The sequence below is a fragment of the Hevea brasiliensis genome, chromosome 17, assembly GCF_030052815.1.
Source record: "Hevea brasiliensis isolate MT/VB/25A 57/8 chromosome 17, ASM3005281v1, whole genome shotgun sequence".
Lineage (NCBI taxonomy): Eukaryota > Viridiplantae > Streptophyta > Magnoliopsida > Malpighiales > Euphorbiaceae > Hevea > Hevea brasiliensis.
The window spans coordinates 40,320,279-40,343,705 of NC_079509.1; the positions used below are offsets into that span (position 1 = coordinate 40,320,279).

The 23,427-nt window shown below is 35.1% G+C and overlaps 1 protein-coding gene across 7 annotated transcripts in view; it reads right to left on the bottom strand.

Annotated features, from left to right (window-relative positions):
- The window catches only part of LOC110664024 (DNA-directed RNA polymerase 3B, chloroplastic), an 86,752-nt gene that overhangs the window by 61,423 nt on the left and 1,902 nt on the right, over nt 1–23,427 (bottom strand). Inside the window, exons 2-15 of one of the 7 annotated variants that reach the window (XR_009145617.1) lie at nt 21,723–21,926; nt 21,442–21,575; nt 20,075–20,144; nt 19,536–19,594; nt 16,410–16,527; nt 14,681–14,794; nt 14,092–14,223; nt 13,365–13,781; nt 11,949–11,999; nt 11,165–11,235; nt 10,848–10,932; nt 10,592–10,744; nt 9,937–10,018; nt 9,532–9,603 (exon numbers count right to left, since the gene is read on the bottom strand). Coding sequence is in view for 3 of the 7 variants with exons in the window: in XM_058139723.1 (XP_057995706.1) it covers nt 10,277–10,363; nt 10,592–10,744; nt 10,848–10,932; nt 11,165–11,235; nt 11,949–11,999; nt 13,365–13,781; nt 14,092–14,223; nt 14,681–14,794; nt 16,410–16,527; nt 19,536–19,594; nt 20,075–20,144; nt 21,442–21,575; nt 21,723–21,926 (1,695 nt within the window). In the remaining 4 variants the exon portion in view is untranslated. The other 6 variants (XR_009145616.1, XR_002496624.2, XR_009145618.1 and 3 more) reach the window with 6 other exon arrangements.

The window sequence follows — 23,427 nt, forward strand, 5'->3', positions numbered from 1 at the left end:
GATCGCTTGTTTGCTCCAGATCTTAACACCTCTTGAAGCTCATTGTAGATTGGGTCATCCTTCTTTGTCTACCATGAAGAAGTTGTGTCCTCGCCGCTTTTATCAAGACTAGAATGTGAGTCGTGTCGCTTGCAAAACATCATCGCTTGCCTTCTCGTGTCTAGAGTCAATAAACGCTTCATCCCCTTTGAGTTAGTTCATTCGATGTTTGGGGTCCTTGTTCTTACTTCTAAAACTGGATTTCGTTATTTTGTTACTTTTGTTGATGATTATTCTCGTGTTACCCGTTATATTTAATGAAGAATCGCTCGAGTTGTTTTCATCTTTTGTGCCTTTTGTAATGAAATCAAAACTCAATTTAATATTTCAGGCGCATATTAAGAAGTGACAATGCTAAAGAATATTTTTCAAAGACAATTTCACTTTATATGACACAAAATGGCATTCTTCATCGCCTTCCCGTGGATACCCCATCCCAAAATGGCGTGGCCGAAAGAAAAATCGCATCTTCTTGAGGTAACTCAGGCTCTTCTTTTTCGTATGAAAGTTCCTAAACACTTTTGGGCTGATGCGCTTCTACAAGATGTTTTTTGATCAATCGTATGCCTTCTTCCTCGCCCTTAATGGGGATATTCCTTATACTGCTTTGTTCCCTACAAAATCTTTGTTTCCCGTTGAACCCCGTATTTTTTGTTGTACTTGTTTTGTACGTGATGTTCGTCCGCAGGTTACTAAATTGGATCCAAAGTCTCTCAAATGTGTCTTCCTTAGATACTCCCGGATCCAAAAAGGGTACCGTTGTTTCTCTCCTACTCTTAATCGTTATCTTGTTTCTGCAGATGTCACATTTTTTGAGTCCACTCCATTTTTTTCTCAATCATCTGTGTATGAGAGTCAGGGGGAGGAAGATGATATCTTAATATATACTGTCCAACCAATGTCTAGTCCTCTCTCACAGCCTATTTCTTCCGTCTCTAGACCTACTCGGCCTCCCGTTGTTCATGTTTATTCCAGAGATTGAGATTCCCCGACTCAGATCCTCCACCGCCTACTTCGCTGGGAGATCCTGCACTTCATACCGATCATGATTCTCGATCTAGACTTACCCATTGCTCTTCGTAAGGTAAACGCTCATGTACTTACCCTATCTCTTCTTTTGTTTCTTATAATCAATTGTCTTCTTGTTCTCGTGTTTTGTTACTTCTTTAGACTCTATTCCCATCCCTAATATCATGGTGAGGCACCGCCTCATCCCGGGCCGTGTGTCCGCTATGAAAGAGGAAATGGAGGCTTTAGATGCTAATGGTACATGGGAATCAAGTACCTTGCCCACCGTAAGAAAGCTATTGGTTGCAAATGGGTATTTACAGAAAGGTAAATCTCGATGGTTCTGTGGCTAGATTAAAAGCACGCCTTGTAGCAAAAGGATATGCTCGCATATGGAGTTGATTACTCGACACTTTTTCTCCCGTAGCTAAACTTACTGCTCGCTTGTTTATCTCTTTAGCAGCTACATATGATTGGCCCTGCACCAATTGGATATCAAGAATGCCTTCCTTCATGGTGATCTTCGTGAGGAGGTGTATATGGAGCAACCACCGGGTTTGTTGCTCAGGGGAGTTGGGTAAAGTTTGTAGGCTTCTAAGTCTCTTTATGGCTTGAAACAAAGTCCTAGGGCCTGGTTTGGGAGATTCAAAGAAGCAAGACAGAATTTGGTATGCAAAAGAGTAAGTGTGATCACTCAAGATTTTATAAGCAACTGAGGTCGGTCTAATTCTCCCGGTAGTCTATGTGGATGACATTATCATCACCGGAAGTGACTCGCAGTATTTCATCTCTTAAAACCTTCCTCCAAACCCAGCCAAACCAAAGACTTGGGATTATTAAAGTATTTTTGGGTATTGAAGTTATGAGAAGTAAGAAGGGTATTTTCTTGTCTCAAAGAAAATATGTCCTTGATCTATTGACAGAGACAGAAAATTAGGTGCTAAGCCTTGTAGTGCACCAATGACTCCAAATTTACAAATCAAGTAGCAGGGATAGTGAGTTATTTGAAGATCCAGAGAGATACAGAGATTGGTAGGAAAATTGAACTACCTTATCACACTGGCCCCGACATTGCTTATGCCGTTAGTGTGGTAAGTCGCTTTATGTCTTCCCAACCGTTGCTCATTGGGAAGCCTTGGGACAAATCTTGTGCTATCCAAGGAGCTCCAGAAGAGGTTTGTTATATGGTAATCATGGGCATTTGAATGTTGAATGTTTTTCGATGCCGACTGGCCGGATCTAAGGTTGATAGGAGGTCAACCATCGGATATTGCGTTTTGTTGGAGGAAATTTGGTGTCTTGGAAGAGCAAGAAGCAGTGTAGTTTCTCGATCTAGTGTCAATCCGAATACAGAGCCATGGCACAATCGATGTGAGGTAATGTGGATATTTCAATTACTAGATGAGACAGTTTTAAGACCCCCGCCTACGAAATTGTGGTGTGATAATCAAGTCGCTTCCATATTGCTTCTAATCCGGATTTCATGAGCGACCAAACATATTGAGATTGATTGTCACTTTGTTCGTGAAAAGATTCAACAAATGATCATCTCAACAGACATATCAAACCGGAGAGCGCTTAGGAGATATTTTCACAAAAGCTCAATGGAGCTAGGATTGACTACATTTGTAACAAGTTGGGCATGATTAACATCTATGCTCCAACTTGAGGGGAGTGTTATGGAAAGTCAATCATTATATTATTTCTCGTATATTCTCAGATTCTGTATTCCTATTTAGGATTTCTTATTTATGATTTCTTCCTAATTAGTATAACACAATTATAGGAATCAATTGTATATAAATACCCATGTACAGATTAATTGAAATATATGAGAATCATCTCTTTCTACAGAAATCAATGAGAATCATCTCTTTCTACATGGTATCAGAGCAAGTCATCAATCTAGGGTGACTATTTGTTCTCACTACCCACCAGAGAAACCTTGGCCGATCTACTGCTTCAACCCCGATCAACATCGCCGCATCGCCTCAACCCTCATTCCACCACCGTGTTGTTGCTCGATCCAAAGACACCATTAAAGGACTTCTGAGGTTTGGCTCTCAGATCCTATTTTGGTATTTGCTTGATTTGTGATTTTGGATTATTTTGCTGCTATAAGCACCTTGGATTAGCGTTTCAGTTAGTTTTCTTTGTCTCAACAAATGGCAGACAATAAGAATGTTATTTCTGATGTGATTCCGGTGATGACTAAGATCACGGAACACAAACTTAATTATTCGAATTACCTGGAGTGGAGTAAGACTGTTAGGGTCTATTTGCGTAGCATTGATAAGGATGATCACCTTACTAAAGATCCACCCACTGATGATACACGACAAACTTGGCTAAGGGAGGATGCTCGTTGTTTTTGCAGCTTGAACTCGATTCATAGTGAGGTAATTAGTTTAATTAATCACCGTGGAATTTGTTAAGGAATTGATGGATTACTTAGATTTTCTCAGATTCGTAAAGGGAATATCTCCTGTATTTATGATGTTTGTAAGGCATTCTACCGTACAGAAAGAGGATAAGTCTCTCACGGCTTATTTTATGGATTTTAAACGTATATGAGGAACTTAATGTATTGTTGCCTTTAGTCCTGATGTGAAAGTTCAGCAGCCCAACGGAGCAATCGATCATATGAGTTTTCTTGTGCCTTCCTTCGTAGTATGAGATCGCTAAATCTCGATTCTCTCCGCTCGAGATTTCCTCTTTGCATTAAACGCTCACACGGTCCTTCAGACAGAGAGTACTCAATCTTCACAACCGCCAAGAGTGTTTTATTAGCCGTAATCCAAATGGACAAATGTGGTAATAGAAGAGGAAGTAGAGGAGGAATTACAGCAAATGTAAGTAATCAGCGTAATTGAGAGGCTAGTTCTAATCAGACTCAAGAGGAGTCATTTGTTATTATTGCCACGAGCCCGCCATACAAAATATAATTGTCCACAACTTCTGAAGAAAAATCAGCGATCACAGATGGCAAATATGGCAGCAGTGAATTCTACAGTATCTTCCTCTGATAAAACTATTTTGGTATCTGCAAATGATTTTGAACAATTTTCCCAAAGATCGTGCATCTCTAAAGCCTACCGCCTCTCACATCGCGATCACGAGTCGTAAATCCACTACATGCCTTGTGTCTTCCTCGTCCAAATGGGTTATTGATTCGTGCGATGCATCACATGACAGTAATTCTAGTCTTCTATCCGCTTTCACCTAATCTCACTTCCAACATCACATTTTTAGCCGATGGTTCTATTTCTTGTGTCATGGGTTCTGAATCGCGAACCCGACTTCACCAATTTCTTTGTCTTCTGCTTTGTCTACCAAAATTCTCTTTAATCTACTTTCGTTAGTAAACTTACTCGCACTTAAATTGTTCTCGCTTTCCTTTTCTCCTAACCAGGTTTGTTTCAGGATCTTACGACGGCTGCATTATTGGTAGAGGACGCGAGTCGTGGTCTCTACATTCGAAAATCATGTACCGCGTCACTTGTTTGCTCTAGTACCTTAACACCTCTTGAAACTCATTGTAGATTGGGTCATCCTTCTTTGTCTACCATGAAGAAGTCGTGTCCTCAATTTCACTTTATCAAGACTAGAATGTGAGTCGTGTCATTGCAAAACATCATCGCTTGCCTTCGTGTCTAGAGTCAATAAACGGCTTCATCCCCTTTGAGTTAGTTCATTCGATGTTTGGGGTCCTTGTTCTCATACTTCTAAACTGGATTTCGTTATTTTGTTACTTTTGTTGATGATTACTCTCGTGTTACCCGTTATATTTAATGAAGAATCGCTCGAGTTATTTTCTATCTTTGTGCCTTTTGTAATGAAATCAAAACTCAATTTAATATTTCATGCATATTAAGAAGTGACAATGCCAAAGAATACTTTTCAAAGACAATTTCACTTTATATGACACAAAATGGCATTCTTCATCGGGCCTTCTGTGTGGATACCCCATCCCAAAATGGTGTGGCCGAAAGAAAAATCGCATCTTCTTGAGGTAACTCGTGCTCTTCTTTTCGATGAAAGTACCTAAACACTTTTGGGCGGATGCGCTTTCACGGCATGTTTTTTGATCAATCGTATGCCGCCTTCTCGTCCTTAATGGGGATATTCCCGACATCGCCTGTTTCCTACAAAATCTTTGTTCCCTATTGAATCCCGTATTTTTGGTTGTACATGTTTTGTGCGTGATGTTCGCCCACAAAGTTACTAAATTGGATCCAAAATCTCTCAAATGTGTCTTCCTTGGGTACTCTTACCCAAAAAGGGTACCGTTGTTTCTCTCCTACTCTTAATCGTTATCTTGTTTCGCAGATGTCACATTTTTGAGTCCACTCCATTTTTTCCTCCATCATCTGTGGTATGATAGTCGTGAGGAGGATGATCTCTTAATATATACCGTCCAACCAATGTCTAGTCCTCTCCCACACTGCTCCTTCCGTCTCTAGACCTACTCGACCTCCCGTTGTTCATGTTTATTCTAGGAGATTGAGATTCCCGACTCAGATCCTCCACCGCCTACTTCGTTGGGAGATCCTGCACTTCATACCGATCATGATTCCGATCTAGACTTACCCATTGCTCTTCGTAAAGGTAAACGCTCATGTACTTACCCTATCTCTTCTTTTGTTTCTTATAATTAATTGTCTTCTTGTTCTCGGTGTTTTGTTACTTCTTTAGACTGCTCCTATCCCTAATACGTTGGTGAGGCAATCGCCTCATCCCGCCGGTGTGATGCTATGAAAGAGGAAATGGAGGCTTTAGATGCTAATGGTACATGGGAACTATTGTCTTTGCCCACCGGTAAGAAAGCTATTGGTTGCAAATGGGTATTTACAAGAAAGGTAAATCGATGGTTCTGTGGCTAGGTTAAAAGCACGCCTTGTAGCAAAAGGATATGCTCGGACATATGGGGTTGATTACTCGATACTTTTTCTCCGTAGCTAAACTTACTTCTATTCGCTTATTTATCTCTTTAGCACTACATATGATTGGCCCTGCATCAATTGGATATCAAGAATGCTTTCCTTCATGGTGATCTTCAGAGGAGGTGTATATGGAGCAACCACCGGGTTTGTTGCTCAGGAGTTGGGTAAAGTTTGTAGGCTTCTAAGTCTCTTTATGGCTTGAAACAAAGTCCTAGGGCATGGTTTGGGAGATTCAAGAAGCAAGACAGAATTTGGTATGCAAAAGAGTAAGTGTGATCACTCAAGATTTTATAGGCAACTGAGGTCGGGTCTAATTCTCTTGGTAGTCTATGTGGATGACATTGTCATCACCGGGAGTGACTCACAGTATTTCATCTCTTAAAACCTTCCTCCAAACTCGCTGCACCAAAGACTTGGGATTGTTAAAGTATTTCTTGGGTATCGGGTTATGAGAAGTAAGAAGAGTATTTTCTTGTCTCAAAGAAAATATGTCCTTGATCTATTGACAGAGACAGAAAATTAGGTGCTAAGCCTTGTAGCGCACCAATAACTCCAACTTTACAAATCAAGTAGTGGGATAGTGAGTTTTTTGAAGATCCAGAGACATACATGGGATAGGTACGAAAATTTAACTACCTTATACCACTGGCCCCTAACATTGCTTATGCCGTTAGTGTGGTAAGTCGCTTTATGTCTTCCCCAACCGTTGCTCATTGGGAAGCCTTGGAACAAATCTTATGTTATCCAAGGGCGCTCCAGAAGAGGTTTGCTATATGGTAATCATGGGCATTTGAATATTGAATGTTTTTCGATGCCGACTGGTCGATCTAAGGTTGATGTAAGGTCAACTATCGGATATTGCGTTTTTATTGGAGGAAATTTAGTGTCTTGGAGAAGCAAGAAGCAGAGTGTAGTTTCTCGATCTAGTGCTGAATCCGAATACAGAGCCATGGCACAATCAGTATGTGAGGTAATGTGGATACTTCAATTACTAGATGAGACAGGTTTTAAGACTTCCCTGCCTGCGAAATTGTGGTGTGATAATCAAGCTGCTCTTCATATTGCTTCTAATCCGGTGTTTCATGAGCGGACCAAACATATTGAGATTGATTGTCATTTTATTCGTGAAAAGATTCAACAACAGATCATCTCAACAAGACACATCAAAACTGGAGAGCAGTTAGGAGATATTTTCATAAAAGCTCTAAATGGAGCTAGGATTGACTACATTTGTAACAAGTTGGGCATGATTAACATCTATGCTCCAACTTGAGGGGGAGTGTTATGGAAAGTCAATCACTATATTATTTCTCTCAGATATTCTCAGATTCTGTATTCCTATTTAGGATTTCTTATTTAGGATTTCTTCCTAATTAGTAGAACACAATTATAGGAATCAATTGTATATATATACCCATGTACAGATTAATTGAAATCAATGAGAATCATCTCTTTCTACAGTTCTAGATGAATTGATAAAACATATACAAGAGAGTATACCTTGGTGCATAATGTTTGCAAATGATATAGTTCTAATAGATGAGACGCCAGAAGGAGTCAATAAAAAGCTAGAGCTTTGGAGAAGTACTTTAGAGTCAAAGGGCTTTAAGTTAAGTAGAACAAAGACAAAATACATGCATTGCAAGTTCAGTGAAGGCCGAACTGGTGATAGGGAAGTAGTTAGTTTGGATGGAGTGGTATTGCCCCAAAGTAATTACTTTAAATATCTCGGCTCAATCCTTCAAGTAGATGGGGGATATGAGGAGGATGTTAGTCATAAAATTAAAGCCGAATGGTTCAAGTGGATACGTGCCATGGGAGTTTTATATGATCGCAAGATTCCCAATAAGTTGAAAGAAAAATTTTACCGTACAGCCATACGATCGGCCATATTATATGGTAGTGAGTGTTGGGCAATTAAGGAGTCGTATATGTCTTAAGATAAGAGTTGCGAAGATGAGAATGTTAAGGTGGATGAGTGGCCATACTAAACTAGATATAATCCATAATGAGAGTATTAGAGAAAAGGTAGGAGTGGTGTCAATTGAGGATAAATTGAGAGAAGGGAGATTGAGGTAGTTTGGTAATGTGAAGCATAGACATACGGAGGCTACAGTTAGACAAGTAGAGCACATTGGGTTAGAGAATAGAAAGAAAAGAAGGGTTAGACCTAAACTGACTTGAAAGAGAGTAGTACAACATGACCTATAAGCATTACATATTTCTGAGGATTTAACTCAAAATCGCTTAGAGTGAAGAAAGAATCCATAAAGCCAACCCCAATAAATTTTTGGGATAAAGGCTTAGTTGAGTTGAATTGAGTGGCACTGCTTGCCAACATGGCACCATTGTGTCGGGTTGATGTGGTGAGGCAAGATCTTGTGCAAGCAAGTGCGAGAGAAAACTAATAGCTCATTTGAGTTTTAGGGTGAATCTAAACTGAACAATCAAACCTCATTGCAGAGTTGCCAAACTAAAGTTTTGATGACTTGGAAGCAGTCAACAGTGTGTGGCAATGCTCCGAAAAGTATTATGACATCGAGAAAAAGACGAATTTGGATTTTTTTTTTTTTTTTTTTTTTGCTTTAAGGGTGTCGGATGTCAATTTTGGCTTTTGAAACGACATCGACAGTAGCAAGCAAAGCTCTTAGAAGGCTTGTGACGCCGAGAAGAAGCTAAAAATTGTTCCAAGTCAAAAGCTAAACCATATGAATCAGGCTTGTCTAGTGCTAAGAAGATGTTTGTTGATGGCGGCATGGCTTTTTGGCGGAAAGAAAAGGGTAGTTTAATGAAGTCGTGATGCAGGGCTCAACTTCTACGAAGCTTGTTCTTTCTGGTTCTTTATTATTTATTATATTTTTTGTGCAACAGAAACAACAATAACGAATGCAGGCGTGTGCCTTGTTCTGAGCACAAGGCTAAAAAGGCGTGCCTTTTTTATTTCTACATTAGAGCAGCACTTCTATTGGCAAAAAGCACTACCACACAACTCAAAATTTGTCAATCTAGAAGTTTTCAAAATTAGCATCGCTAATGATAACTAGTCACCAAAATCTTATCAAACTAACACACTCAGAATCGCAAACCTCCCATATTTCCATTTTCAACAATAATACTCATTATCTTTTTCAAAGAAAAAAAAAGAAGTTGCTTCTACACCTATTTTAAGATCAATGCCAATCTAACTTGAGAACTAAATAATACTTCTCTAGTTCTTAAAGATGAGGGAGATGATAAAGATATTGATTTTGAAGATAAGTATTAAGAGGATGAAGGTGTAGAAGAAAATGAAGAAGATTATAATGCTACTCTTGATAAAGATTGAAGAGTTGTTATTTTATAATTGCTTGACTTTAGTTATAAAACATTAAAAGACTATTCAAGTTTTTATATATTAATACTTGAATGCTTATTAGTTATTATTATTATTTTTAGTTTTATGTTATTTGAAGTTTGATGGAATATTCATATTTATTTTACTTTGATTTTTTTTTTTTTTTTTTTTTTTTTTTGCTCCTCACCTTGCTCAAGCATACACTTTTGCCTTGCGCCTAGGCTCCAGGATCCCTTAGTGCCTTAGTGTGCCTTGAGCCTTTAATAACTATGCATAGAACTAGAAGAAACCAATGGATCAAGAGAAACAAATTCACGATTTATTTGCATAAAATAGATAGTAAATAATCATCATAAAATCTTTAAATATGTAAAGATTCTAAAACCTATTTACAGAGTTTTTTAACCCTAATTACATTAGGATTAGGAACCATTATTCCAATTCTAATTAGAAATACTAAACAAAATAAACTACCTAAATAATAATAATAGTAACATAATTCAGAAAAAATAAAAACGCTATTAATAATTCATAAATAATAGAAATATGATCTTCCTAATTTTACAATAAAAGATTAAATCAAAACAATCCCTAAAAACTATTATTCTCTACCTTTTCACTTTGTCTACCCTTTTTGTCACCATCACCCTTTCTCCATCACCTTATTAGGCTAATGCGTAATGCCACATAAAGTCTGAAAATACCAAGTCATTTCTTGACCCAATCAATAGTTTTCTGCTTAAAAAGATATGTATATTGATTGAAGTGAAACAGAAAAAGAAAAACGAAAAGAAGTGGAAGAGGAGAGACATGACAATATCGGGAAGAGATCCTTTTGGGATTGCTTCAGCTGGATTAATGCACTCCATATTTGGGCACAGTAGTGGATCCTTTTGATTGGTAAGCTCATAAACGCAAACACACATGCATCTGCTCCTTGGTCATTGGTTGATCATTTAGTGCCATATGGATGATCAAATGCATTCCAAGAAAGTGTGCCACCACTACCATCAAAAACTAACTTGTGATCTGCTGATTGCTGTTTTAGCAGTGATTTTGAAGGGCCACAGAGATATGTGGAGAAAAAGAGGGGAAGTAAAGAAACTGGGTGTTGTGTCCGATCAATAATAAAATGGTAGATTTTGTTACAAAAGGTTGTGGTAAAAGTATCTCCCTCGGTTTATTTATTTAATCTCAATCCCATACCCTACACCATGCTCTCAAGTGCCAAAAAGCTAATCCTTTATATTAGGGCATGGTTACTTACTTTAGCAGTATAACAAGCTGCACTGAATAGCAGCCTATCATCTGTAATATGACCCTTCTCCTCTAATCTTCGTTTTATTTGCTCACGTGCCCCAACATAAGTGACACCATATACTGAAGTCATTACTGTTTGTTTAACCAATTTTCGATCCACCTGAAAACTCACAAATATCTTGAGTTAGAAAATAAAAAAATTATACCTTTTAATTAGCAAATATGATATTTTAAAACCCAAAAGTAACAGAAATAAGACAAACCTGATCAATTAAAAGGTTGGCTAATATGGCATTTGGATTTGTAGTAGGGTCCTTCCTGCTGTCTCTTTTTATTATTTCATGGACCCTGCCCAATCCCCCACCCCCCAAAAAAAAAAAAAAAAAAAAAAGAAAACCCTCTTTATTCTCATTTTATGTGCGACATACATACCAAAAATACACATTCACAAGGAAAGCCAAACATGCATGCACACATAAATAGACAGACACAGGCATGTGCATGCACATACACGCAGAATTCTGGTAAAATATTCCATAAAATTTTAATGTAACTTTCACATTCATAGTGCATATAATACCTCACAGCAATTTCTGTATAAACATCAGCAGGTATTTCACCAGCAACTAAGTTAACTGCTGCTGCTTCGAGCTGAAAAACATATTCACCAGGAGAATACATGAAGATATCATTCATTTCAAATCAGCCACGAAAGGGAACAGCATTAGAAAATAATAGTCCTAAAGTAAATTGAGTATTGCAGTGATTATAGTCAGGTTCATAACCATTCTGTGTGATAGGCTGCTAGGCCCAGGAATAACATTTTATTAACTATGTTTTGAATGGCATGCCTATAGTACCAGTTAGTGGAATGGTTAAGCAATGTACAATTATTACAAGAAGAAACAAGGCAGTCGCCTTATTAAAGGGCTTCTCATCTCATTATATAAATAATAAAAAAAAAAACGTAATGTATCTTTTACCCAATACCATAAGAGAAGCCATGAAAATATCAAGATGGGACTCATAATCTTATGGCCACACCCCAGAGCAGGAGGCCATTTAGGATATCACAGTCCAGTCTCACCTTCAGCTAGAAATGTGAATTTCAATTTTACATGTAAATACTCATGCAATGCAAGTATATCATGCTGCAAAAACAACATTCCAATGACAAGATGAGAACTCCACTGAAATTAAGAGGATTTCAACATCAGATAGTTAATCAAGAAGACTGCACCAGATAAATTTTCAACAATGATGGCAAAATAAGGAACAGAAAAATGGATTCAAGGAAACAATGCATGATTAATCGAACTTTTAGCAAAAAGTAAAAAATATACAAGTGAAACAGAAGAACATACACTGTTTCTTCCCAAGGCTGCATAATGCTGCAAGCCATTGCAAGATCCATCCTAATAAAAAAAAAAAGATTTTTAAAAAAATAGTGAGAGAGAATTAACTCAACTTAAAATGCCTTCAGAGGTAAAGAAAGATGTAAAAGGCATAAGATTCAAGTACATGCGTGCAACTCCCTAGTAAAATAAAAAAAGTAAAATATATTAATACATGATGATCACACATTTTGTCTGAACCTCCCATAGAACCTAGCACTAAAGAGAAGAACATCACAACCAAGGAGCCAATAGTACAGTCCTTAAGAAGTACACATCGAGTTGTATGATTAACAACAATATACAAATTATAAGGTGAATAAACAATTCAAATGAATGAGCAAATATCCTACCAATGCGAAGATATCTCAATTTTCTTGCAGATAATGAGCAACAGAGCAGTTTACTTGTATTTTTATATCACGCATCTTATTCTGACAGTAATAATTGAAAAAATATAAACAGCATGCAGAGCCCATATTTGGTGTTTTTTAGTCACCACCCTAATTTGATGGGAATTGAAAGAAATCCTTTCCAAAGGGGCAAGGGAGTTAGCAATAATATTCTGAGAAATTATCTTAAAATGCCCTATACAAAATGGAATGCCTACATATGTATGCTTCCAGAAATCTTTGCTACCGTTTAATGTTTATTGAATTCCATTGATTGCAAATATGAATAGGTTGTCTCAAAACAAATTTCCTAGCTTCTTCCCTCAGTGCAATTAATTATGTCTCACAGGAGTGGTATTGCATACTAGTTCGATCCTCAAACTCCTCTTCCCTATGAGTTTAGGCATGTTGGAATAGATAAGCTCAATTAGTGTTTGGTGCTACGCAAATCATACATTCTTTGATATCCTTAAAAAAGATGAGTTGCAACAAATATGATGGATTTCCTATATTAACAACAATAGCAGATTTCATCTAAATTTACTATAGTCAAGCAGAAAATGTTACTTAAGCCATGACTGAGCTTTTTCCATCAAGTTGTTACAAATTCAAGATCAACTTGATAATGGTAATTTGGTTCAAAAAGTGAAGAAAACAAAGGTCTCTATCACACAAAGGGAAGGAAACTAGGGAAACTTGGACTGGCACTGTGCAGTCAGAGAAATAACCATGGAATTCCTTTGAGAATATATGTCCACATGTATCTTAATATATGATGAATATAAACAAGGCCAAATAATAACTTCTTATTTCATTTTCCCCTTTTGTCGAGAACAACTTGCTAGGAAAAGGATCCACATAGTTAGCTGGGCTTGGGATTAAGATCGAGTTCAGTTGAGTTGACTGAATGTCAAGAAGACCTTGTTTATAATTTCTGTTTGTAAAAAATGAAGAATTGCTTTTTCTGCCATAATGCTTCTGATGAAGTGCTTACCTGATGGATTGGCAGGTGGGAGATGACAGTGTGTGGTGATGAGCTCTTTAAGGCTTCTGATAGATTAACACAAGCAGCTAAGCACTGGAAAGGATCTTCAGCCGTTAGCCACCAACATTTTCCATGAACAGGGTTTTCTGCTGAATCAAATATGTCATCTAAGTGATTTTCCACAAAAGCTAGGCGCCCTTCATGAGAGAGTTTTTCAACCCCTCCTGAATACAGGTTTGCCAAATGTATCTTCAGCCAGCGTAACCCAGACTTCCCTAATGGTCGTCCTTCTGCAAATTCAAGAATTCCTCGACAAATATCAGAACTTAGATGTGTCAAATGTGGATGCATTGGGTACGCACGGCCTCGAAAATCAAGATTGTGAGGATAATAAAAGCCCTCCTCATCTTTCAGTTTTTGTGCCACCTGCATTAAAATGAGTTTTTTCAGAATCCAACATCATAATATGAAATATAAGCCTATGCATGAAAACAATAAAGAAAGCCATGCTAAGAAATCTGCAACATGGTTAAATATAGTTGTTAAGTGAACTTGTAGCAATAGATATAATGGACTATTACAAATTAAGAGACCTATATTAGCACATAGATTCGCCATCTCTTTTCTAGGCAGGCATTCAATCCAGAAAACTGCTCAATGTTGTACCTATAAAAAGATTGTTATCAATCTGAAAGCTAAAAAAAATTAAAAAAAAATAAATAAAAAAAGATCTTACAGAAAGCTTAAGTTCAGTGTCACATCTCTGAGAATGCCTTTCTCGGTTTATCTTCTTTGCCTTTCTCATACTCCACCTCCACTGCTGAATCTCTCTTAAATCCTCTGAAAGTGGTTTCTCTGGTATCGGAATCTGAAGCCCAATGGAAAAGGAGAGATTCAGGAAAAATTAATCTAGTATATGGCAACACTTAGCAGTCTATCTATACGATTAAAAAAGTATAAAATAAAATAAAATAAAAATAACATTGCCACCTCAATGGGGCCCTATTGATATGTCAAGTTGTAAAAAAAAGCCCAGCCAACAAAACTTGAACTAACAGGCTAATTTTGTCAAAGGGCATTTGACTAGATAACAATTTGCTTGCAGTGTATCTCAAATCATCAAATCTTACACAAGGCGGATGATCAAACTTAAAGAAAATTTGGTTTCAAAAAGAATGTGAGATCCTTTAAAATAGCTGGCTGCAGACAGCCTGCATGTCCCAACATCTGAAGTATTGCTGTTGCTGGTTAGTGGTAAAAAAAACCCAATAATTTCTTTCACAAACAATTGCTTCCAAAGATCTGATAGTCCAAGCTGTACTCACATCTTCACGATCAACCAAGCCTGCTATATTGCCACCCCTTGCCCATATGCTTTCCACTGCATCAAGTACTCTTCTATTCACCCTCCATTTGGTGTTTCCAAGCATATCCAGGGCCTGTTTAGATGCCATTTCAGAACCACAAAAAGTCATACTTCAAATTCATCATGCACAAAAGTTAGTCAAAGATTAAATGAAAGTAGCAACAAAATCCAATTTATAATCAAAGGGTATAAATACCAAGAAATCTAAAACTGGAAACCTTGAACCTGGCAAGTTTGATATCTTGAATATTTGAAGATTAGTGCTTCATAAAAATACACTAACCATTTAACATGAATGTTAATGGACATAGATTTTTATTGTCTTCTATGACTCTGTTTTCTATCAATAGATGTGAGTTTAAACAACTTTTGGATTCTGTTAATATTAAAATCTAATACTTATGATCCATGAAATTGATGATTAAGTTCTAAATTTTAATTTTTAAATTGTCACTTGTTTATTTAATTCATATTAACCAAGTTAATAGTGTTAATATTAGACAAATCAGTAGCTTTAACCCATTATTAATATGTGTTTATTTGTGCTGTGTCCTGTTAAATTCTAACACAATATGTTAATTTATATGGGCAACTTGTGCCATATCATGTTAAATTTAACATGATTTGTTAATTTAAATAAGTTATCCCGTTGTGTTAATCAATATAATAACAGTGTCATGTTTGAGTTGACAGGATCTATCTCAGAGGCAGACCCAGAAAAATTCTTTTTGAGGGAGGCAATGTTATATGTAAAATTTAATTCAAAAAATAGTTTACATTCATTATCTACCATATTATATATTCAAAAATTGCTATAATAGAGTGCGATTAAGTTATATTTTTTTCTTTTTTTTGAGAGCCAATACTGTAAAAATTTATTATATATATGATGAGAAATATGTAGTTTAATATTTTGCATTATCTCTAACATAATACAAAATATAAATTATTTTTAGAGGGGGGCCAACAATTAAAATAAAATTAAATTGTATTTCAAAAGGCTTGGGGGAACAAGCCCCTTGTCCCCCCTGCCTCCAACCCTGATCTATCTAATACCCAGAAGTTGACATGACATGACGTGCCTGCTAGTCCAACTAAAATGGATGGGAGAAAATACAAGGACCAGATAAGAAATGATGCATCAATCGAAGAGAGGAAGTTGCACAAAATAAGTTGAGGAAGGTGACATGTCTATAAATTAACTGGCCAATTCAAAAGGAGCACATCAAAGTTAGAGGAAGTAAGAAGACAAGGGGTAGACCTGGGATGACTTACAAGTTACAAGCAACACCATTTAATAAGGATTTAATAACACTATACTTTTATCCAAATGTAGCCCTAAACTGAGTAAAATGAAGGAAAATAGCTTATAAAGCCAATCCAAACTAGAATAGGATTTAGGCTAGGACAAACTGAATTGAGCATCACTTATTCCTTCAACCCCTTTCTTTGCCTTTCATCAACTGGAAGGTACACTTGAATTTGATACCTCCTCTTTAACTTACAAAATAGACTTCGTCCCCTGTTTTAATATTTCAATCATCAGCAACTAGGAGAACGTGTTTGTACTTGTGGGGCATTCACCAACAATTTACATATTTTAGACAACAAAGATATTCAAATTTTAGTCTGTAACAACAGGGAAAAAAGAAAAAAGCAGATAACCAAACACGGAAACATGTTTTCACCTCAAATACTTTCTGCATATTTTTTCCAGGAACACTCCTAAGTGCATCTTGTTGCTTCCTAGATCCATGAGTACGCATGATATATGAAGGCAAGAAAAAGTGTCCACCCTTGTCATACCTGCAAGTAGTTTCAAATCATATAATATAAGTTCAAAATAACTTCAAAACAACAGAGAATATCCCGCAAGGCTAGAAAACTTGAATTAGTAATCAGCTGGGTATTACTTCAAATTGTGGTCAAATGCAAATGGTAATATTCATGCTATTGCTAGTGTGAATTCTTTTTAAACAAAACAGGAAAATGACTCTAATTCATAATTTAATAAGAATTTAACTAAATATGCAACATATTAATACTTCCAACACCTAAAAAACAATTTAAATTTGTTGAAAAGGACATGATTTTCTATTCATAATTGGCATACTAATTAATTAAAAATATAAATTAAGAAATAGCAAAATTTAAAGTTAATTATTGTGCTTAAATTAAAAATTAAAAAAAAAATCTGAAAATTGAAAAAAAAAATTATCTCCAAAATGAGTTTGTGCAGAAGTCATGTTTCTAAATAAGTGTCACTGCCTATATTTACAAATAAGTGTTTTGGTTGGGGGGGAGGGGGGTGTGCGGGGTGCGACTGGCATGCGTTATCCTTGTATTCCAACAGCTGACTGCCAAAGTAAAAGCTTAACCCATCTGTTTGGGACAAAAGTCAAGTGAGGAGAGAAAGAGATGGGGAGAAAATGAGGGAGGAGAAAGTGAGGTGAAAGATTTTGTATTTTTCCTCAAGTTATTGGGATTAGGATGAAAATGAAGGAAGATAATACAACGGGAATGGATCACTTCAAATTAAAATGTCACAAACCAAGAATCGAAAAAAAGAAATGCAAGTTAGGGATAAGAATGTAATTTCACATATAGTTTAGCCGCCAGAGTTCACTTTCTCCTACTTTTGTCTCCAATTTGGGGTTGTGAAGTTCCTTTACCAATAAAGTGCGTGACAGATGATGGTCGACAAAGCTTAAGCCAATTCAGTTTGGCTTCCCCTTGCTATATATTGTCTTGTTTTTTTCTTGTTTATTACTGACAAGGGACATCCAACACTCCTCCCTCAACTGCAACTGGATTACACACAGGTTTATAGGTCCAATTGTCATGCACTGAATGTGGTGGCCCACCTACTAGAGTTTAGCTCTTCTTTTTGGCTCAACCCTATGAGTCTAGTTCTTCTCACTATCTCATGGACCCACCTATGCCTAGCTCGCTGCAAAACTACCCACCATGCTTTTCAAATCCCGAAATATGACAAGCACTAATACTATGTGAAATTCTCTACTCGTAAAGTGTGCAGATAGTCGGCAAAGGTCCACGAGCTTGGAGGTACCTTCACCAAAATGGTTTAAGCTAATTCGGCTTGGCTTCCCCTTGGTATATATTATCTTTTTTTTTTTTCTTGTCTATTATTAATGAAGGACATCCACCAGGGGTTATTATATTAAATGGGTCCTAGTGAAGAATTTTTCTTATATATTCCTTTCTACCCTCTTTCTCCAAGATTCCCAAACACAGGCAAAAAAGAATCTCTTTCATTATTCACCTTCCTCAAGAATCTCTTTCATAATTCACCTTCCTCCCTTTCTCTCCCAACTTTTTCATTGCTCCCAAACAGAGGGCAAAAGAAAGCCCATGATAGTTTTAAAACATAACTGGTTAAAAGAAAAGAAGAGATAAGGATTTTATTTCTATATATGCGCCATGTTGGAATTAATTCAACTATGGGTTAACCTAGACATTATTTGTTTCTTTATGATTTTTTAGAATTTTTGAGTTGGTTCCATATTTTTGAAGTTATTTTAAAATATCATATGATTATGGGTTGTTATTAAAAAACCTCCTTAAGAGATTAATTAGTATTTGATTCTTAATATTAGGTGTTTTGATTAGTCATGAGATTGTTATACCTTTTACCATGGCATTGGTTGTTTATGTACTAGTATATAAGGAGTTTATTTGATGAATAAAATAGTGTGAGTGTGAGAATGAGTTCATTCCATCTTAGAGTCTCTTAAAATGCTTTTTCTTTATCAGTATTTTTTCCAAAATATGGTATGCGATCCTATGGGATATGTGAGAAAAAAAACTAGTATTTTTCATAGAAAAACTTATGAGAAACCCTCCCCAAAAAAATATAAAACACATACTTAAAATATAAAATTGATGAATGTGCATCATACAAATTTAGGAATTTTTATTAAAAAAAATTCTATGATGAGAAGTGCACCAAAATTTTCATGGGATTATTGGAGAGAAATGCTCCAAGTAAATGTTTGATGAGAAATGCATCAACAAAGAGTTTTGATGAGAAGTGTATCAACAATAAAGATTGGAGAGAAGTGCTCCAAGATAATCTACCACCAAAGTAATCAGCCGGAGATAAGCGCTCCAACATAAGAATACAAAAAATAAATCAAGGAATTTTCCATGATGAACCCATGTCGTATTAAGGGAGGAAATATTGAAATTAATTCAACCATGGATTGACCTAATCTTTATTTGTTTGTTAATGATTTCATAATTTTAATGTTAGTTCCATATTTTCAAAATTAGCTTATGAGATCACGTGATTGTGGGCTATTATTAAAAATCCTCCATATTTTCAAATTACACTCGCACTCGCACTCTCAGTCATGATCATGAGTAACAGAAACAAGCTTGTAACAGCAATAACATAATGGTAACAGACTGGCGCTACACAAATTTTTTTGGAAAATTTGCAAAGTTCATAAAATGACTAAATATTAGTAGATACAAGTAAAACTAAAGCATAAATACGTCAAATAAAAACATTAAATCTATCATTTTTAGGAATCAATGAAATGAGAAGAAAAAATATTATTTGCATGTGATTTGTGGTAGATGCATAATTAAAGTAACGGCCGTTATCGTTATTTAACGGTAAATAATAGCCATTACAGTTACGTAATGGTGGTAATGACCGCTATACATACAACTCAGGGTTTGCTTATAAATAATGGAGTAATGAGTAATGGAGGCTTCAAAAACCTGTAAATAATGCACATAACAGTGTCATTGAAGAATAGGTGATATCTACACCACCTCATACATACCCTTTCCACTTTTTGGGAGGTACTAGCATTGGAAAATAAGGAATCAACATATGCTTAGCCTGCATTGGGAAAAGGAAATTTTATATTGGATGAGTAGCATCAGTTCAAGAGACGAGACATATCCAATATCAAATATTTATGTCGCACTGATGAAACTCATACATGGTAATAAATTCAAAAGATTTAACAGTCAGAAACAAAGATTTATGAACAATTAGACCATTTATATGCACTTAAGTGAAAGAAAAGCAAATCACTAGATATCTCTTTTCTTTCTTCCAGCATGACCATTAAAAGAACTTAAGATCTCTTATTTCAAACAGTTGTCTTTTAATCTATTTAATGACACATATGCCAAGAAAAACAAGAACCAAGAAATATTGCAACAATGCAATATCATAAGTTTCAAAATATTTTCATGTGAATTAAACATGGAGGTTCAGAATTGAGAATGCACCTAAAGAACAATTTGGCAGAGCAAATCAATTTTATATGAACCAAATCAGCAAGTTCAAAATAAAAGAGATGTCTTGACTTACAGATCCTTCAAGTCCAGTGAGGATGAGGGGATCACATTCTATAACCCCATACTTCTTCACAATTTTATGCCTATAGGTACCATAAAGTAAAACTCATCATAACAGTCCCACAAAGAAGGTAAACGTATATATAAAAAGGCTTAACCAGAGTGTGCCATCTAGCTAATAGGAGTGTTTAAAAGGCTGCCATGTGGCAGTGCCTTTTTTATATTTATTTTTATAATTTTTAAAATAAAAATTATCATATTAAATATCAATTTTTAACTTAAATTTTTCAAATTTCAATTACTAAAATATTATCTCATATAAAAAATTAATTATTATCTAAAATTCTTTTTACAAAATCTTTTAAGAATTTTAAAATTCTAAAGTTTATAATTTAAGATAGTGTTTTTTATCTTTATTTTTACAGTTTTTTTACTAAAAAATTAACTTATCATATTAAATATCAACTTTTTTATTTAAATGTTTTCAAATTCAACTACTAAAATCTTATCTCATATAAAAAAAATAATAATTATCTAAATTTCTTTTTACTACATCTTTAAAAATTTTAAAGTACTAAAGCTTACAATTTAAGACATTGTAACACTTTTCTCATAATATTATATATCTTTTAAATCAATCATTTTTTAAATTAAACTTTCAGTCATATTAGAAAAAAGGAAAATTATTTTTTAAAAATTATATTAATATATATCTATTTAAGTAATTATTCAATTAAAATTTTTAATAAAATTTAAAAATATATTTTTTTAAAATATTTCTTATATTTAACATCTAAGAATTTTAAAAATGATACTTCAAAACCATTACCTAGCATATGTAATTTTTTTTTCTACTTTATTTATTATTTTATTGGTATATGTCAACTAATTTAAAAAACAATAAAAAATAATCTATTAATTAATTAATTAATTTATTAGTACTTAAAATAAAATTATAATTAATTAAAAATTTTATCATTAACAAAATTTTATAATATTATTATGAAAATATAAAATATAAGACAAACATATTAAATTATGTTATTAAAATTAAAACACAAATAAATAGAGTAATACACAGGTAAAATGACTAGTTGGAGATTAGAGAAAACTATGCTGTGAAATTGTGTCATTCAAGATCACAAATATCTGTGCATAAAATCTAGGGTCTAATCATCGCCCATCTCTCAAATGAGGCAATGCACAGAGAGATATCATCTGCAGGGACCTAAGAATAAGATAATGGCCAAAGTTCATTCACCCAGGTAGTTCCCTAATGCAAAAAAAGGGCCCAAAAATCACATTGTTTAAATATGATTTATCAGCATACCAAACACCTGGATTAAAAATAAAATGGAGATAGGGAAAAAAAAATCGCACCCTGGATTATTTGTTATAGTTCTAAATCTGTGCCTAAAAGCAGGTCGAACATCAGGTGGAATATCTGCTGACTGGTTGACGGGGGGTTGCACAAAAGCTGTTTCAGTTAACAGTTCCACCAGGCGACTTCCCAGCTGCACAATTACATTTTGGATCAAAATAAGAGAAAGAAAGGAGGAAAGAAAAGGAAACAATTTCAAATCTGATATATAATCAAAACTAAACAGAATAATTGGACCAGTTCACCATTCCAAAAGGAATAAACAGTACAGGCAACAAACCTTAGCCTGTGTATCTCGACCCCAATGTTTCATTTCTTCATTTTTCAACAGCTTCTGCACCTCAATAAGCCTTTTCCTTCTAATCAAATTATTAACACGTTTTCTGAGTATCTCCTTCTCCCTTCCCAGACTCTGTTGAGCATCAGTGATTGTCTTCTTCCTTTGGAAATTCTTTGTTTTTTCCAAGAAATTATGAATCCTAACCTGAGATTAAACAAAAACTGATAAAGTTAACTACTAGAATTAAAATTAATAAACTATTTAGAACATTAAGATTTATTTTTATCTTATCAGTAGTTTTAATTTAGGCTTATCACAAACCCACCAGTGGAACTTGATCACTTCTATGAAAAACATAAATGAAATGCTTTTGTTTAGTTGTGATGGTGATTTGACACTTATCAAGAGACTAATAGCAGAGACCTAGTGCTTACTTGGGGTGCAATACAAAAGCTAAAAAATGCTTTTCTGCTGGAAGAAATCTGAATATTTAGAAAAGGCTGACCACTGCGCCAATTTATCAATGAGGAAATCAAAGAAAGAAAAACTTAGGAGTTATTCTAATTTAGTTGTTAGTTTTTGATAATTTAAATTTAAAGTTTTTTCCCCTTGTAAGAGTCCTATGCAAATTCCTATTAAGGAAATATAGGTTTTTTATTATTACACAGTAACTTACAGATTAAAGCATTTGGTGTTAGTCAAATCCTAACAGAAAAAGGTTTCTAGATATTCGTATACAAACTAGCGTTTTTTTAAGCCTTCTGAAAATGGAAATTTGAGAATTTGGTTTTGGGCCATACTTGCCTTCTCTCTCCCATGTACACACACACACACACACACACACACACACACACACACACACAGTCACATTTTTCTTTTCTTCTATTGCCTCTATTCTCAACTGTTTTTATTCTCTTGCTGCACAATGCTATCCTATGTCACTCTCCGTCCCTTTTCCCATCACTTATCTCTTCTGCACTTCTTCCTACGTTCTCTTACTGCTGGAAATATTCCCTCTTGCCCCTTCTGTTTGAATCGATATCACTACTACATCCATCAACAGGACTACCAATTAATATGGAATTAGAGGATGTGTACTATTAAACAGGGAATACGTATATGATCACTTGGACAAGCTAATGATCAGGCAAAATCCATTAGTCACAACTGAAACATCAACTGGACTCTATACTCATGGTAATAGATGAAGCATTCAATCCAAGACCTTTGATTGTTACAAAACATGTGTCATTTTGACCTTAAACCATTCAAACAGAACATAATAGTTTATATAGGAATCCTGACAGAAATGGTGAAATACCTGTGAAGATTGAATTAAAAAAACATTGAAAACTATCTATAATTCAATATGGCTCACATCTATTACATAAATTAACTTTTCAGAGACAGACAAAAGGAGCTCACGAAAGGTTTATGTTATTAAATTAGTATGCACTTCTTGATATGCATCGGTAACACAAGAACCAAGGATCAAACAGATCAGGTTGGTTTTCAAAATTGAAAGGGCACTAATGCATAATACATACCAAATCTAAACCAATACACTCGACTCAACTAAGCCTGAATCTCAAATTAATTGGGACAGTTATACAGAATTGTTTCCTCCATTTTACTCGATTAAGAGCTGCATCTTCAAACCTCATTCAACTATACACATCCTCACATAGTACTGTTATATTATAAG